The sequence below is a fragment of the Solenopsis invicta genome, chromosome 13 (assembly GCF_016802725.1).
Source record: "Solenopsis invicta isolate M01_SB chromosome 13, UNIL_Sinv_3.0, whole genome shotgun sequence".
NCBI lineage: Eukaryota > Metazoa > Arthropoda > Insecta > Hymenoptera > Formicidae > Solenopsis > Solenopsis invicta.
In genome coordinates this window covers 2,325,822-2,339,205 of record NC_052676.1, presented here as the reverse complement: position 1 = coordinate 2,339,205, position 13,384 = coordinate 2,325,822, and the positions used below count along the sequence as shown (strand labels likewise).

The window sequence follows — 13,384 nt, the reverse complement described above, 5'->3', positions numbered from 1 at the left end:
ATTTCCGTTATAAGTAGAGGGATGTACTTTTATAAAAACAAAAAAAAAATGTTGAAAGATTGGAAGAAGCGAAAGAAAAACAAAGCACATTTGCCAAAATATGTCATTATATTTTATCCCTGGTCATTATTGTACATAATATAGCTATAATATATATAATAATAAAATTTGTATAATATATATTTACTTATATACATTGCGTCTTTGCGCACATACGCACGTACAAAAGCATACATCTACTCAGTAATTTAATCAAAACTTGAATTTTTGCCAATTGTATTACATTAACGTCAATCGCGTTGTCGTCCATCAAGGTACTTATTCTTTGTCTTTCATAAAAATATTCTTTTAAGGCTCTTATTTTCTCCCTTGTACGTAACGAATTATGACAGATCAAAAGCTGGAAACTGTGTGAACTTTGTATATAGAATCAATGCGCCAATCAATGAGTAAGAAATTGAATCAGTCAATGTATAAATTAAAACAACTTAATAAATTACATTTTCAAGTAAAAAAAATTTAATCAAATATAAAAATTGTACAAATCAGATCTAAAATCAACTATCAACTAATTTGTAAATCATTTCGAGTCTTGTTATTTTAATATCTTTCTAAAACTGTTATTTATCATTCAGTGACTGGTACGCTGATTCTACATTGAAATAAATTCGTATTTTCATGTACAATTTGTTTATTGCATGCAAAAATATTTTGTATATTTCCAAAAAAAGCAAATATATCGAATAAGTGCGAAAAAATTAATTTATCTCGAATTTATTAATCCAGAATGTAAGGAAAAAAAAATCACGTTGTTTCCGACTTCTGATGTAATTCTACATGATGAGAAAACAGGTACCTCAATGTTACAATCGGTTATAGATCTATGATGACAGACGATTACAGTAGATGTGCCCGTTTATTAAAAAATCGATAGGAAGGAAAAGGAGTAAAAATTATTTTACTGATATGAAATCTCGTCGTTTCTTTGGCCGCGTTGACTGAAATTAATACCGCATTTCTGATCGAGGTATAAGCGCGATTCGTCGCGATACGATCATGATCGAATTATCGTAAAAAATGTACGATCTCTTGAAGATACCACTTTACATATGATAACGATTCACGTCCATGTTTAATATTGACGGTACCCGCACACGTCCATTTTTATATAAAATCTTACAAAAGTATAAATCACTATATACGTGTCTTCACGCAAGAAGCAACATGTAAGCCGTTTACAATATATGAAGTAAGAGTGAAGACTGAAATTGGAGTAAAAAATAAAATGAATTTATTCGTTGATAACCTTACTCCAGCTCTTTACACCGGAAATACGTAGTTTTACACCTACTTCTTACGCCAAGCTTACTCCACATATTGTAGACCTAACCCTGCCTAAAAAAAGCTTATTGTTTTAAATCGAAAATTCGTGGAGAAAGATAATTGCTTACATGTAGCGACCACGCGAAGATAAATCGCCTCATCAAAATGCGTGAATTCGAACATCAGTCATTACATCAAATGTACAGACGTAAAGGAAGAAAGATAACTCGAAGATTTATCGGAAAATATGATAGAAACGTGTCGACACGTTACATAATGCTAGTATATTAAAAATGTTAGAAAAAAAACAATAAAATTAAAAATTTCGAGATTCACGATTATAAAATTATTCTTCTCTCTTACGCCTTATGCAAGACAACGTAAAAGGCCAAAAAATGGGAAAGTTTGAAAAACAAAATAAAATATATACTCTATATTTCAGTAACAACACTGATCGTAGGCGACGTACTCACGATTGTAAAAACAATGGCTTTCTAATTAACGAAAGCTCCCCTAGTTTGGCGTATAATTATATCTATAACGCGGATGCTGGTCCCGCGGGCAGAGTTTGCCCTCGATTATACACTGAACCACCCACGTGGTAGCTAGTATTGGAATTCGTAGCTCAGTCGCCCTCTTTAGTGCCCACGACGGGCATTTCCGATTAGACAGGACCACTGCATTATCACTGTCAAAATCCATCGTTTCCATGGCCCCTGAAAAAAAATGCACAATTTTGTAAACTTTTCTATGAATCACAATAATTGAGATATATGTATATAATGTACATGCATGAAACTGTGTTTAGTTTCTACAAATTTTAAATAAAGAATATATACATATTTTTTATCTCAATATACAGGGTGTTTGGCAATAGAAGAGAAAATTTGAATTTTTTTAAATAAGAAAATTTCGGTGCAGGCTTTATTTTTTAATACCTAAGTATTCACCTGCTTTAGACACATTTTATGTGACTAGTTAAATATTTATAATAAAAAAAAACGAAGCACTTTAATCGCACTTTTATTATTCTTAATTTTCGTTTTATTTTATTATTAAGAATCACTCTTCAAATTTGCTTCCTACCTGTTGTCGAACATCCTGTATGTTGATAGTTCAAAAGTAAATTTGCTTTAACGGAATCTATATGATGATGAAATGAGAGATACCTGAGTCCTCCGCGATTAAAACAACCGCGCCCGCGTTCTCGCAAACTTGTCGCCAGAATGTAACATATTCTTTCTCAAACGCCACACTAGGAATTATTACAACCATTTCTGATAAGGGTTTTTTTCTGCTCTGCGTCTGAAACGCTTCTATATAGACTTTTTTCTGTAAACTCCAGCCGTTTGGCAGAGCATGTTCCGCCGCGTTTACGATCTTTCCCTAAAAACGTACGGTCAAGTATAAGATACTACACACGATGCGCCAGTTGGCGACTTAAATTGTTACAAGTACAATAATAATCAAGGTCATGATATAAATGTATGTGAAAAAAAATACAATGAATCGAGGATTATAAAAAGATGTGTATAATAAATTTGTTGTATATAAAATACAGTAAATACAACAACAAATTTTTAATTAAATTTAATATTAAAGTATGTTATTAGGTCCTGTGCACAATGGAGGAATATTAAATATTACAGCTGCGGTACACTTGATGCTGTAAATGCTTTAAAGTGTTTAATTGATCAACCTAAATAAATAATTTTATAAATTAATCAGAATGCTTCGTAGAGCATTAAGTGGACCGTAGCCTAGGAATAGGAATTAAAATTTTAGTATCAGTGTCCTCAATAAATGCTACAAATAAATAATGAGTTATATCTTATACGACACATTTATGTTTTCTATCTTATTTGTATCCAATGTGCGTCATGTTTAATATTTTTTGAGGAAACTGATTCTAAAATTCTAATTCCTGATATTCTTCTATTGAGCGTAAAGCCTTACATTTCTGTACATAGAATGATGTGTGGCTCTAATCGAGAACGATTGTCTCATAGTCAATGGATTCCCGGTTCAAAATTTAAATTTATTCTCGACCCTCTCATGTATATTTTATAAAGCTGAATGTTAAAAAGACAATGATCTACTTCAAAAATTCATATCTTGTCATTTACATATATTGAAAACATTGAGCATGATTAAATTAATAGAACAAAGGATATTACGCTACCTCTGTGCAGCATCTGATGATCCACTTGTGATTGCACACAGGGATGCCGGCCGACAGACATAATATATTCTTTGCCGTGGTGTTTGGTACATTTGTGACAAGCGTTATGTTCTTGTATTCATTTTTCGGTATCTGTGAAAATTCTTTTACATCATCTATATTTGGCAGATAGATCTTCCCACCACCCTCTTCGATCTGCTTATACAGCCTGTCGCGTACGAAAGGTGTTCCATCCCACTCCTCTTCGTTCTCGGTCTCGCAGTCCGTTTCTGTAGCCTCATCTGCGCTTGACGCAGCACTCTTCGCGCTCAAAAACCTGAAATGACGCAGACTAGATTAGTGGATGCTGAATAGAAGTCTTAAAACGCTTAAAAGGGAGAAATGCGGATAAAAGATATAAATATAGCTAGACAATTTCATATGTATTATGCATTAATAGATCAAAAGTGAATTTGCTTTAATGGAATCTATATGGAGATAAAATAAAATATCTGAATCTTCCAAAATTAAAATTATTACCAGAATGTGACAAATTGTCTGTTGAATGCCAGACATATGCCTGAAATTTTGGCAATTGTATCATGACTTTTGACAACAGCTTATTTCGACCGTTTCGATCCTATGTAGGCTTTTACTTGGGTATCTATACCTTTTTATAATTCAATATTTGTTAAATTAAAATCTTTATTTGTGTTATGTAATTCTGTTTCTATATTTAACATTTTAAATCACTATTTTGCTGAATATTTTTCTAATCGATATCTGTTCAGTATTTCCAGCATTTCTACTAGAATAATGATAGCCTTGTTCGATTATGTATCAAATGCATACATAAGTGACATAAGAAAATACCTGTCCAGTGTCTTTACGGTTGCGCAAGTAAAAATAAATGACATGCCCTTGAAGATCTTGGAGTTCGGAATTGGTCCGAGATCCTGAATCATTTGTGGATCATCTTCTAGCTTCTTCTTGCTACGTGGTTTGCTTTTGATTCTATTCTGTGGTCCTTTCGCGTTTATCTGGTCGTACGGCGTGCCGATTATCTCCCTCTGCACACCTCTTAAAGCATACTCGTCTTGAATCGGTTCGACGTTTGAGTCGCTCGAAATGCCGTCATTCTCCGACAACGCGCTCTTCTCCTTCTTTAGCTTAGTGGATATACCGGATACTGAAGGCTCGGATTTGGTTATTATAATCGAAGTGTTTGTCCCAGCTATCGCGGTAGCGGCGCTCCTGGACTTGGGGGTCGAACAGAGTGGCGTGCCGAGTCTCTTGGAACGTCGCTTGCCATCAACTACGTTGTCCAAGGTCACTTGACCGAGCGCCTTCGGCGTGCTCGGCAAGGAGTTCTTGTCCGCAGAGTCCATCTCCTCCTTGAGCACCTGCGCCTGATCGGCAGACAAGGATATGTCCGACAATTGTACGCGCAACTGTTCGCCCTCATCGGTTTCCACCATGTAGTATGTATCGTGCACATCGCTAGTTTGAACGTCGACGATAATACCACAGGAACGGTAATCGTCAGTTTTCGTGGTCGCGTAGACGGACAAGCCCTCCCTCAGAGTCTTTGGTATCGGTATCACAAATTCGGGTATGAGCAGCTTGGTCTCACCGTCATAAAAGTCTACCTTATACTTGTCTTTCGACTGACTGCTCACCGTACCGGGATAGTAATTTTTGTCTGACCATTTGGCGAACACATTCTTACCGATCAGGTCAGAGCTCAGCGAGCTTAATGGCATCGAATTCGGATAAAGTTCGATAAGACTGCCCTTGCTTATGTCTAACGTACTGTCTATCTTATTCTTTTTCCGTGAGTCCGTGTGCGGAGTCGACTTGTCTGGAATATTGTCGGCGCCATTCTCGCCATTTGATCTCGTCAATTTGCTCCTTGATCTCTTTAAAGTTTTGCCCTTTTTCGTGCCCTTTGGCGTGACGTCCATCTTTGAACTTATTATGGGCTGATCTGACGGCGTCGACGAGCGCATATTGGTCTTAACCAAGTGATCGTCCAACCGCTCGTTATTCACGTTCTCCACATCAACTGCAACTGTACCTATCGTAGTATTGCCTACCTATCGTAGTATTGCCCAGTTCCACGTTTGTGTAATTCAGAACCGTCGTCGTAAGCAAGCGGTGATTCTTCCACTCGCGTGTCAAACGATCGTAGGTTTCATTCAACTTGTCCGCTGACAACGGAACGTCCTGGGAAGATTTCTTCGCGTGTTTTGCCATGCCCAATGGTGGGAAAAAACCAGCATTGCGAGCGAGCCTTGATTGCAAGGAAGCAGCGCTGGACGCCGAGCTGGACGAGCTGATCGATGACATGATAGACATTCGGGATGGCAACGGGTATGGCTGGATATTGCTATTTATGGAACCAGGTGACTCCTTGTCAGAGATATCTGCAAATGAGCCACTGTCTTCATTCTTCGGCCTGGACTCGATTATTATAGGTTCGCAGTGCACTGCGGTCAGTTCCTTGCTCATGGGCTCCTTGGTGTTCTCATCCACGTGTAACAGACACTTGAGTTTCAAGTATACACCGATCTCTCGCTCTACCTGTAATATTTTTTTCACATATATTTTAGACACAATTTTACAATATTTTATATATATATATATATATATATATATTGGAAAAAAATTATTAAATTTTATTAATATTTATATATATATATATATATATATATATTGGAAAAAAATTATTAAATTTTATTAATATTTGTTTGAATAGTTGCAATGGAATATTTACTAGATGTAAATAAATATTTATTTAATACAAGAACCACTAATTTATCATTTTTTTTATTGAGTAAATATTTATGCATATCATAAGTAAATATTTCATTGCAGTTATTCGAAAAATATTTATTAAAATTTAGTAATTTTTTTTCTCAGTGTATATAAAGATATATATCACTTGGATTTTATTTTTTAAAAGTAGTTGTACAACAGTTAAATTATTTCAAGGAAGAAAAAAAAAAAAATATATATATATATATGTTCTCTTTCTAATTGGCACAACTTAAAGATTTTATTTCTTTTTTTAAATATATATTATATGAGATCACATAATTTTATACGTTTATTTGTCACTCACCTGCACGGTCTTAACCAGCGAATTATAGTTTAGCTCAGACTTGTTCTTCTCTTCCATGTTAGATGTTTCGTGGTCGCTTATACTAATGTGATCGATGTTGTCCACGTCCTTGATCGCGATCTTCTTCGCATCGTGCACAGCAATTATCTCGTCAGTTGAGAATGTATCCGAGTCCAAGCTGAGAGTCACGTCGCCGTCGCTCTTCTTCGACTCAGAGCTGCCGTTTACCAGCTTGTCCGTCAATTTCGAGGACAGGGATGTCTCCTTTGTGCTCTCTATGGACTTGTAGCTGAAATCGTAGCTGCTGCTCTTGCTTTCGTAACTGCTTTTTTCCATAATCTGGATCTCGGCACTCTTCTTTAACAAGTCCTCGTGCGAATCGTCGATCTGAACGACCGAAGGTCGTCCCTTCGTTTTCGCACTTTGACCATCGTATACCACTTCGGCTGACGAATCCAATATTTTTTCGCCATCGTCATCAATCTGCACCACTTGCGGCTTCGATCTACTGTCGCTGTCGCTAGAGGCTCGGTTCGACCTCTCATATATACATTCCACGCTGGTTCGCGATTTCGTCTGCGAGGACGGAAGCTCCTCGTCGTTGTCGTCAACAATCTTCTCGGTGGACTTGACACAATTCAATTGTTCTGTTTCGTTATTTTTCTCGGAAATCGACTCTGTATCTTTTAGAGACTCCATTTCGTCTAACGTTCCAAATCCAGATGTTTTATTGGATGTTGTAACGCTTGTGGAGACTCTTGCCGTTTCGATCGACTGATCGTCTCTCGGTTGAGAATGATCTCCATTGGAATTAACATTGACTGCGCTGTCGTTGTCACTCAGTTTTGTGGAAGTGTCCAGATTCTCGTCGGCTATCACAGTGCTCATGGCAACACCTTCTTCCATTTCGACAGACAAATTTTTTTCTAGCTGAGAATCGCTTCCATTAAAATTTACATTGACAACAGTGCTGTCGTTGGTGTCATTCAGTTTCGCGGAAGCATTCAAATTCTCGTTAACTATTGTGTCCCCTTTCGTTTCGACTGACAGATTGTCTTCCACTGGGGAATCTCCATTATAATCTCTAAGGGCAACGGTGTTGTCATTTGCGCTGTGGGAGTCAATCGGTTTTACGGAAACCTTCAGATTCTCGTCCTTCTTCACGTCGAGGCGTTTCTCGGAAGAGGCCTCGTCCCACTGTTGATTCGTCTGCTCGGTACGCTTTTGGGTCTTGTCTTCGTTCGTCGTTTCCATTGGGTGCTCGGTAGGAAATTTCAGAGAATTCTGAGTGACCTCCAAGGTGGTCGGATCCTGGGTCTCCTCTATTATAACATTTTTATCAATATTTTTGAACAAGTCCTGGTACGAATCGTCAGAGTTGCAAGACTGACGACTCTCCTCTTCCTCCTCAAGCTGTCTCTTAATGCTCTTTACATCATCCGCGGACGTCGTTCTAAGGATTTTAGTAGGTGGCTCGTCAATAGACTTGGTTTTGCGCTTCAGGCTAGCAACATCGACGCTGCCTATTTTCCTGGACGGCGAGTAACTCTCAGGTGGCGTACCCTGAATGACTTCGTCCTCGTCAAAAAGATCGTCTTTCTTCTCTGACTCGCACAGCTCGCTAGATACATTCCCCTCAGTCTCTTCAATAGCCTTTTCTTTTTCATCTACAATAGTTTCAGCCTCCTTATCTTTCGTAGTTATTGCATTATTATCAGCCGTCCGCGGTGCAGCCGAGATTTGCGGCGGATCCGTCTGCTGGGTCGATTTCTCCTCATCCTGTTTCCTCTTCCGTTCCACCATGCTGTCATCCCCCTCAGATACAACAAGATTAAAATCTTGACTCTCGTTCAAGCTTGCATTTTGAGTCTCGCTGATAATTTTGAAGCTTTCATTGGCACCTTCATAGTAGGTCTCCTGCGTGTCTGACACACAAGTGTCAGCTTCCTCTGGGTTAGACATTGTCAATGGATTGTGGTAGGTGCTCTAAAAATAAAACTAATATAACTAACATAAACCAATGTTAGCAAATAGAAATTAATACATAAAAAAATAGAAAAATGTAAAATTATAAACATTTAAAGAGATAATTTAATGTAATTATTTGAATTTACTAATATAAACAAATCTAAAAAATAAATATAAATTAATATATAAAAATAAGCCAATTGTAAACTTTTAAGGAGACAATGTAATGTAATATCAGTTTACTAACGTAAACTAATGTAATACAAATTAATTAATGTAAATTAATACAAATTTAAATTAGAAAAATGGCAAAAATTATAAATGAGAAGATAAATATTATTAAATCGGCAAGTACGTAATTTACGTTTAAAAAATGACAATTTGAATTGCGTAACGACATACACGAGTTATCTCATCAATTGAAATGCGAGACTGCAAAAAAAGCGCGGCAACACAAGGGCCTACTCCCGGCGATTTCGTGCGGGCCTACACCGCGTGCGTGTAGTGGTGTTGGTGTTTACAATGGCGACGAAGGTTACGGCGGGAACGGAGCTGCCGAGCCGAAGCAAATATGCCGGCACGAGACTCACCGAAATTTAATGCGTGCGCTTCGTGTCCTTACTGATCGGGAGTATCTTCGTCGCGGACACGAAATATCGCATTTGGCCTCACTTATGTTGCCGCAAACTAACGTTGCCGCTGGTCGTCGTCGTCGTCGTCGTCGTCGCCTCGTCGAGTCGGCACGGCTCGTCGTCGGGCGGCCCGGGTACGCTTCTTCTGACGGCGCGCGGTAAAAACGCAGAACGGAGCACTCTCGCGCGCGAGAACGCGCGACGCATCGAGGGAGCCGGGTATCCGTGGAACAGCCGGCGTGCGGATCACACCACTTCCTTCTCTTCTCTTCTTTTATCGTTCGCTCAGGGGACGGCACGAAAGCGAGTCGACGCCCGCCATACTTTCATTGCACGGAGCACTGCGTGACGCGATGGCGCGCGTAGGCGCGAGGCGTTAAGGAGAGGGGAACACAATCATGTATAACGCCATATCTATAGATGCGACCATGACGTGGTAAAAAACAGGAGTAGCGCCCAATGGCGGCGAAGTAGCGTCGCAGCAGCCAATCAAATTTGAGCTAATAATGATTCATAACATTTGAACCGGATCTTTCCACTTTTTCGCCGTCTGTCTTGTCTCACGTTCTCCTTGGCTCTCGTCAGCTCTCGTCGCCGGGGCTTCGCTGCGTGTCGATTTATTATTTCACGAGATTGGTGATTTTTCGAAAAATGGCACAAAATAAATTCAACGAAATGGCCTCGCGCTTCGGCAAGGGCACGAACGGCGTGCCGATGAGCCTGAAGTTTCTCGCCGCCGCGGGTGTTGCAGCTTACAGCGTCTCCAAGGCCATGTACACAGGTTAACCTCAATCTCGCGTGTATTTTTACTTGTAATTGCGATGATGATTGCTCTTCCTGAACACTCTCAAAGAAATTACGACTTCGAGTTTCAGTTTAATCAACGGACGAGACTGATGTTTGGATTTATATATATATATTTTTTATTTAGCACCTGTCATTATTACAAGCGGCTTTGATTATGTAATTTGCGATGTAACTGATGCAATTTCTCTATAAACGCGTAATATTTTTATATTAAATAATATTCCTGAAATATGAATAAAAAATTGTACGTCGAGAATGTTATGATGAAGGGTAAATTGGTTAGTTTTTAATTTTAATAGATTGATTAGAAAATCAAAATTATAAATTGCAGTGGAAGCTGGCCACAGAGCAATCATATTTTCTCGACTGGGAGGCATTCAGAAGGACATTTTGACTGAGGGTTTGCATTTCCGCATTCCATGGTTTCAATATCCAATAATTTACGATATTAGGAGCAGACCTAGAAAGCTGTCCTCGCCCACAGGATCCAAAGACTTGCAAATGGTCAATATCTCGCTGCGTGTTCTCTCGCGTCCCGACGCCACCACACTTCCAATCATGTATCGGCAACTGGGTCTTGATTATGATGAAAAGGTTTTTATTAAAATTTAATAACAATTTGTTCTAAATTGACAATGTTGTATTTAAATATTTTTCGAATTCTGTACTTTCAATGAACTAGATTCGAGTATCGTGGACAGGTCATGCTATTTAGTTTATATTATTTCATTTTAGTTTTTTTCTCAAATTAAATATTTAAAATTTATAAATGGATTTTTTTTGATGATTGTACAAGTAAGAAATATTGAAAGGCGTGTATAATAAAATATATATAAAGTTACATTAAAAAATTCTGTAAGTTTAATTTTGGATAAGTGAAATTTTGAATCAAATTTGAGAATTTTTAAGAAACTCTTTGACAAAATTTGAGTAAACATCTTCAATTAATATCCAGGTACTGCCAAGCATTTGCAATGAGGTGCTGAAGTCTGTTGTCGCTAAATTCAACGCCTCACAACTGATTACGCAAAGACAGCAGGTATCCAATATGGTGCGCAAGGAATTAACAGAGCGCGCACGAGACTTCAACATCGTTCTAGATGATGTCTCGATAACGGAGCTTAGCTTTGGCAAGGAATACACTGCCGCAGTTGAAGCTAAACAGGTGGCCCAACAGGAGGCTCAACGAGCCGCGTTTGTTGTGGAAAGAGCCAAGCAGGAACGACAACAAAAAATCGTACAAGCTGAAGGAGAAGCGGAAGCAGCCAAAATGATATCCTTTAATTTATTTCAATATATTTTAGTATTTTTCTTGAACAGCCGTTTATTGGCAATTGTTTAACGATTGGTTTAGTTATACCTTATACAATTAATAATATGCTAATAAAATGTTGCATTACTTCTCAAATATAAATGCCTTAACTACAGTGCACCTTGGTTTAGCAGTCGGTCGGAACCCTGGATATCTGAAGCTGCGTAAAATACGAGCTGCACAGGCTATTTCACGTACCGTAAGTATCTTTGTGTAACATATAATAAATTTGCAGTTGATTATTGATATTAATATTTCACGAAGTTGTATGGTAAAATACTATATACGTAATTATTGTAATTTATTTGTTTTATTCCAGATTGCTAATTCCCAGAATAGAGTATACCTCAGTGGCAATAGTCTGATGTTAAATGTTCAAGATCCTACTTTCGATGAGGGATCAGATAAGCTGAAAAGTAAGAACTAAAAATCGTCAAAGTGCGCGTCTTCATCTTTTTTTTACCTCTTCTCTCGAATTAAGTTTTTGTTAAGTCCGAGGAGTAATCGGCTTATGTATAATTATGTTGAAATACTGTGAATAAGATGCATCATGTGTTTTAAACGCACGGATTATATATATATACATTTTCCCATCACAACTGCGTTTCTCCTTTTCATCGTCCTCGTGATCGTGTTCACTCATGGATATCCGCTCGTTTCATCATTGTGTCCTAAATTAATGTAACGAATTAATATTTTGTATAAAATAGGATAGAGCAAACAATTATTCATTAGTCGAGAAAATAATCATTGAGATCGTTGAAACATTTAATAATTATATAAGACATTAGATATTACTGAAAATCTTACAATTAAATTAAAAAGATATTAGTTTACTGTAAAGATCAGTTTTTTTTTCCCCAAGAACAAAACCTATATGAAAAACTTATATAAAAATTGCAAAAAAATTTATTTATGATTTTTTAGAGAGTTTTTCTCCTTACTGTATTTTTCGAAATTTTCCCCTGCAAAAAAGAAAAATATTTCAATACACAAAAAAATGTGGCTGTACAAAAACGTGAACTCAAGATAATAAATTAGGAATATAATCACAAACTAATATATTTGTAAAAAATTATCTAATAATTTAATATGGGTACATCGATCTTGTCGCGTTTAGGCTACACATAGACGCCCAATACTGATTTTTTCAGATTACACGAACTGGAAGAGTTGGGACGACGCGGCCGACTGTGCCGTCCGGAGCCTAAATACAAGCTTGGCACTGTCGAGTGCCGAAAGGTCCGCCATCAAGACACCAGTACCCTCTGTCGTTCCGTCCCTCCTGGAATCAGCTGACGATAGTGCTAAACGAATAGTACCGTTACGATAATCATGACACGAGTTTGTCTCCACCAAACATAAATCCTCTATGTCCGCTGTCTCCTGTCGTAAAGCATCCTTTTATGTGTACGTTTTTCACGTCTGCTGATAATAAGACAAATGATATAATTAGAAAGAGATATCGTTAGAACTGTTTGTTCTGACTATATTTTTTACAATTTCTCTGCCTTGAAAATAAAATACTCAAAAGAGATAGAAAGATAAGGTAGAGATACAGAATCCAAAATTAATATATTAAGATAGGTATGTTAAGAGAGACTATTTTGATTAAGAAGCGTGATTTTTCTCTGTCGCTTGTGTTGTTTTTTTCTTCTTCAATCTCTACTATAAATTTTTCTATACATTTGTACATAGATATCATAATTGCACTAAATTTAATTAAATGTGAATGGCTTTCTGTTATGTATTTCTTAAATATTTAATATTGATGATCATAATTTTATCGTTTTTTTTAATCTTCTAAAGAAATAATAAAAAACTTGAAAAGAAAATACGTTAATAAATGAATTATTAATATTTACATGACATTAACATGCAATATTAGTGAATGAAAATTATACGTGTGAATTCAGAAATATTCTAACATTTCTTTTTATTTCATAATTTCCGGAGAAAACTTATAAAAATCTGAATAAGCTTAAAATATTTTTTTAGAAAGCCCATAAATACAAAATATAATTTTTTTTTAAATATGTATTTTTTAAATATAACAT

At 36.9% G+C, this 13,384-nt stretch overlaps 2 protein-coding genes across 2 annotated transcripts; one reads left to right on the top strand and one right to left on the bottom strand.

Annotated features, from left to right (window-relative positions):
- Positions 1-89: 89 nt before the first annotated feature.
- On the bottom strand, positions 90-9,617 carry LOC105202240. The gene is made up of 7 exons (XM_039456907.1): positions 9,167-9,617; positions 6,609-8,594; positions 5,581-6,067; positions 4,358-5,549; positions 3,506-3,821; positions 2,493-2,709; positions 90-2,039 (listed from the first exon to the last, which is right to left on the bottom strand). The coding sequence occupies exons 2-7, from the start codon at positions 8,568-8,570 to the stop codon at positions 1,837-1,839; spliced, it is 4,377 nt and encodes a 1,458-aa protein (XP_039312841.1). The 5' UTR covers positions 8,571-8,594; positions 9,167-9,617; the 3' UTR covers positions 90-1,836.
- Positions 9,618-9,735: 118 nt separating this feature from the next.
- On the top strand, positions 9,736-12,963 carry LOC105202238 (prohibitin-2). The gene is made up of 6 exons (XM_011170649.3): positions 9,736-9,989; positions 10,347-10,609; positions 10,971-11,288; positions 11,449-11,526; positions 11,647-11,743; positions 12,482-12,963. Exons 1-6 carry the CDS (start codon positions 9,860-9,862, stop codon positions 12,658-12,660), a joined length of 1,065 nt encoding a protein of 354 aa, XP_011168951.1. The 5' UTR covers positions 9,736-9,859; the 3' UTR covers positions 12,661-12,963.
- The last annotated feature ends 421 nt before the right edge of the window (positions 12,964-13,384 follow it).

Coding starts and splice junctions, on each gene's coding strand:
- LOC105202240 (XM_039456907.1), bottom strand. CDS start 8,570: ATGTCTAACCCAGAGGAAGCTGACACTTGTGTGTCAGACACGCAGGAG. Junction 3,822..4,357: donor ACCGTAAAGACACTGGACAG/GTATTTTCTTAT, acceptor GCGTCATTTCAG/GTTTTTGAGCGCGAAGAGTG. Junction 2,040..2,492: donor TTTAATCGCGGAGGACTCAG/GTATCTCTCATT, acceptor ATTTTTTTTCAG/GGGCCATGGAAACGATGGAT.
- LOC105202238 (XM_011170649.3), top strand. CDS start 9,860: ATGGCACAAAATAAATTCAACGAAATGGCCTCGCGCTTCGGCAAGGGC. Junction 10,610..10,970: donor GTCTTGATTATGATGAAAAG/GTTTTTATTAAA, acceptor ATTAATATCCAG/GTACTGCCAAGCATTTGCAA. Junction 11,744..12,481: donor GGGATCAGATAAGCTGAAAA/GTAAGAACTAAA, acceptor TGATTTTTTCAG/ATTACACGAACTGGAAGAGT.